At 53.4% G+C, this 2,500-nt stretch overlaps 1 protein-coding gene across 1 annotated transcript in view; it reads left to right on the top strand.

Moving 5' to 3' along the window:
- Positions 1 to 2,500, top strand: part of XPO5 (exportin 5) — a 40,552-nt gene that overhangs the window by 23,206 nt on the left and 14,846 nt on the right. Inside the window, 6 exon segments of the mRNA XM_075863778.1 lie at positions 1 to 68; positions 155 to 252; positions 327 to 352; positions 909 to 1,003; positions 1,095 to 1,166; positions 1,836 to 1,918. The exon segment at positions 1 to 68 is cut by the window's left edge and continues 69 nt beyond it. Coding sequence (XP_075719893.1) covers positions 1 to 68; positions 155 to 252; positions 327 to 352; positions 909 to 1,003; positions 1,095 to 1,166; positions 1,836 to 1,918 — 442 coding nt within the window.

Genomic DNA, 2,500 nt, shown 5'->3' with positions numbered 1-2,500 from the left:
CCGCCTGGTTAACTCCGCCTTCTGCAACCTTAACCACATGCCTGACTTCCGCCTGAGGCCAATGCTACATATCCTTTCTGTGGGTTGGGGGAGGGGCACAGGGGGCGTCCTGTGGGGCATTGGCGCTGTGCTGCCTCCTTAACTTGGTGATTACGACTCTTCGTGAAGCCGCTGATTCTCTCCTGTCCTCTTGACAAGTATGAGAGCCTCCTGAACCCGATCCTGGGGCCCCTCCTCAGCTTCCTGCACCAGGTAATCCCATACACACCCCATGTACACGCTGTACCCGCATACACCCCACTGATGACTGTCACTTTACCTTCCAGAGGCTGTCACAGAAGTGGCTGATGAGGTGAGTCCATCATCCCGAACATCTACAGCTCCATATAATGCAGCTGATCAGGCCTTATACTCCAGTCACCTCCAGAGCTGTATTCCTCAAGTCATCATATGATCTAACGGCTCAGCTCTGACCTAATGTACTGTACTTTGGAAACCAGAATTGACTGCAGAGGCTTGATGTGAATGCGGCTCTGGATGTGAATACAGAATAGTGACTGCAGCTTTAGATGTGATTAGACTATAAGACATGAAGGAACTGCAGATTTGTGAGTGCAGCTCTGGAGGGGACTGGAGTATTGGACATGATGTAACAGCAGATTTGGGGGTGCAGCTCTGGAGGTGACTGCAGTATTAGACCTGATGTAACAGCAGCTTTGTGAGTCCAGCTCTGGAGGTGACTGCAGTTTTAGACAGATTGTAACAGCAGATTTGGGGGTGCAGCTCTGGAGGTGACTGGAGTATGACATGTTGGCACTGTGCGGTGTGAGGTTTTAGGGCTTTGCAGCGCTGCCGGTTCTGGTCATTAACCCTTGCTGTGCTGGGTGGATGTGGTTGTGTCTCGGCAGCGAGGAGGATTACACGGAGCTGAACACGGAGTCTACAGAGATTTTGGAAGTGGAGCTGGTGCGGCTGCTGACCCGGGAGATGGTGGATCTGATCAGTGAGTGGCGTCCCCTCGTACCGTACTGCATGACCTGCTGTGCCCCCTACAAGCAATGTATGACCCCCTCCCCCTCCCTGTTTCTTTCTAGTTATCAGCTGTGTCGCCAAGAAAACTGCAGACGCCCCGTCATGTAACACCCCGTCAGTGGACGAGGCCGAGGGTGAGGCTGCTTGAGTTCATTATTCATGGATAATCCCACCCATAAATCTTACAGCTGGCTGACCACCAAGTATGACTGCGCTCAGGTTGTCACCCAGCTTTCCTGGGACCCTGAATGGCTCATCTGCCAGTTATGTGGTGATACATCATTCAGGATCCTAGGAAAGTTGGGTGACAACCCGAGAGCTGTACGAGAAGCCATACTGCGAGGCCCTGTCACTGGTTACCGACCTGATTAGCGCTGTCGCTTATTTTTCTGGAAACCCCCCCCCCCCCACCCGTTCCAGAGACATGGCCGCTGTTGCGTTGGCTTCCTCGATGCTTATTTGCTGTAATCAGCCAACGGGGTGGAGCTATCCTCCCTGCCTCTGATGCTGACCAATCACCACGAGGCAGCTTGCGGGTAGTTCAGGCCGTGTTGGCGGTCTACAGCTGTCACCGTCTGATAATCCGGCATGTCAGATTATTATACTGTAGAGTGAGGTGCTGCCACCGTCACTGAGCGGACCCCCAGCAGTGCCAGACCCTCAACTCTAGAACATGAAGGCCTTGTGATCCGGCGTGCGCCCGCGTGGTGAATGTCGTTTCCTGTACGTGATGTGAGGCGCGTTGCTGCCGCGTCCGGTGACCCTTATGTTTGGCGTGTCTCTCATCCCATTCACCCCCCTAGATGAAGAAATGATGAGCGTGGACGCGGCGGCGGTCGGCTCCCTGGAATTGACAGAACTGGGGAAGTTCCTGATGTCGCATGAGGTGAGTGCGCCCCCCGGAGGTGACAGAGGGGACAGACGCATGTAAAATGGAAAACCGTCTCCCGTCCAAGTGTCGTTAGATTGTGTCCTTGGGAAAGCTGAGTGCGGCTCCGTTCACATAACGCTTGTGATGTACGCCAGGAAAGCTCCCGCGTACACGCTATGTGTATATATATAGGGCTCCATTTCCCCAATGAAGCGGTATACGTTCCTGTAACAGTGGGTGTCTCTATGCTGGGATACATGGCGGTCCTCCACTGGATGTATTCGTCAGGAGCTTTTCCCGCCACGTATGTTTAATGGAGAGCAACAGCGTGATGTGAACCGGGCCCAACAACCCGTATAACCGCTATTACACCTACAGCAGATGTCACTGTGGTAATCAGGGCTCCAGAAAAGCTGGGTGATCGCTACATGTCCCGTAGGGATTGTCGTGTTTCCGCTGCAGTGTATCGGCTTAGGTGTGGGGTGTGACGCTGACTAAGTGGACTTTGCCTTTCAGAGGTCTGGGAAAGTTGTGTGACCAGCCCTCTGTTCTTGCATGTTGGGTGTAGTAGTCTGTACATGTCGTCTTCTTTGTTTC

This window comes from Rhinoderma darwinii, chromosome 4 (genome assembly GCF_050947455.1).
Source record: "Rhinoderma darwinii isolate aRhiDar2 chromosome 4, aRhiDar2.hap1, whole genome shotgun sequence".
NCBI lineage: Eukaryota > Metazoa > Chordata > Amphibia > Anura > Rhinodermatidae > Rhinoderma > Rhinoderma darwinii.
Note: the sequence above shows the minus strand (reverse complement) of the source record. Positions and strands in the feature narration are given on the sequence as shown.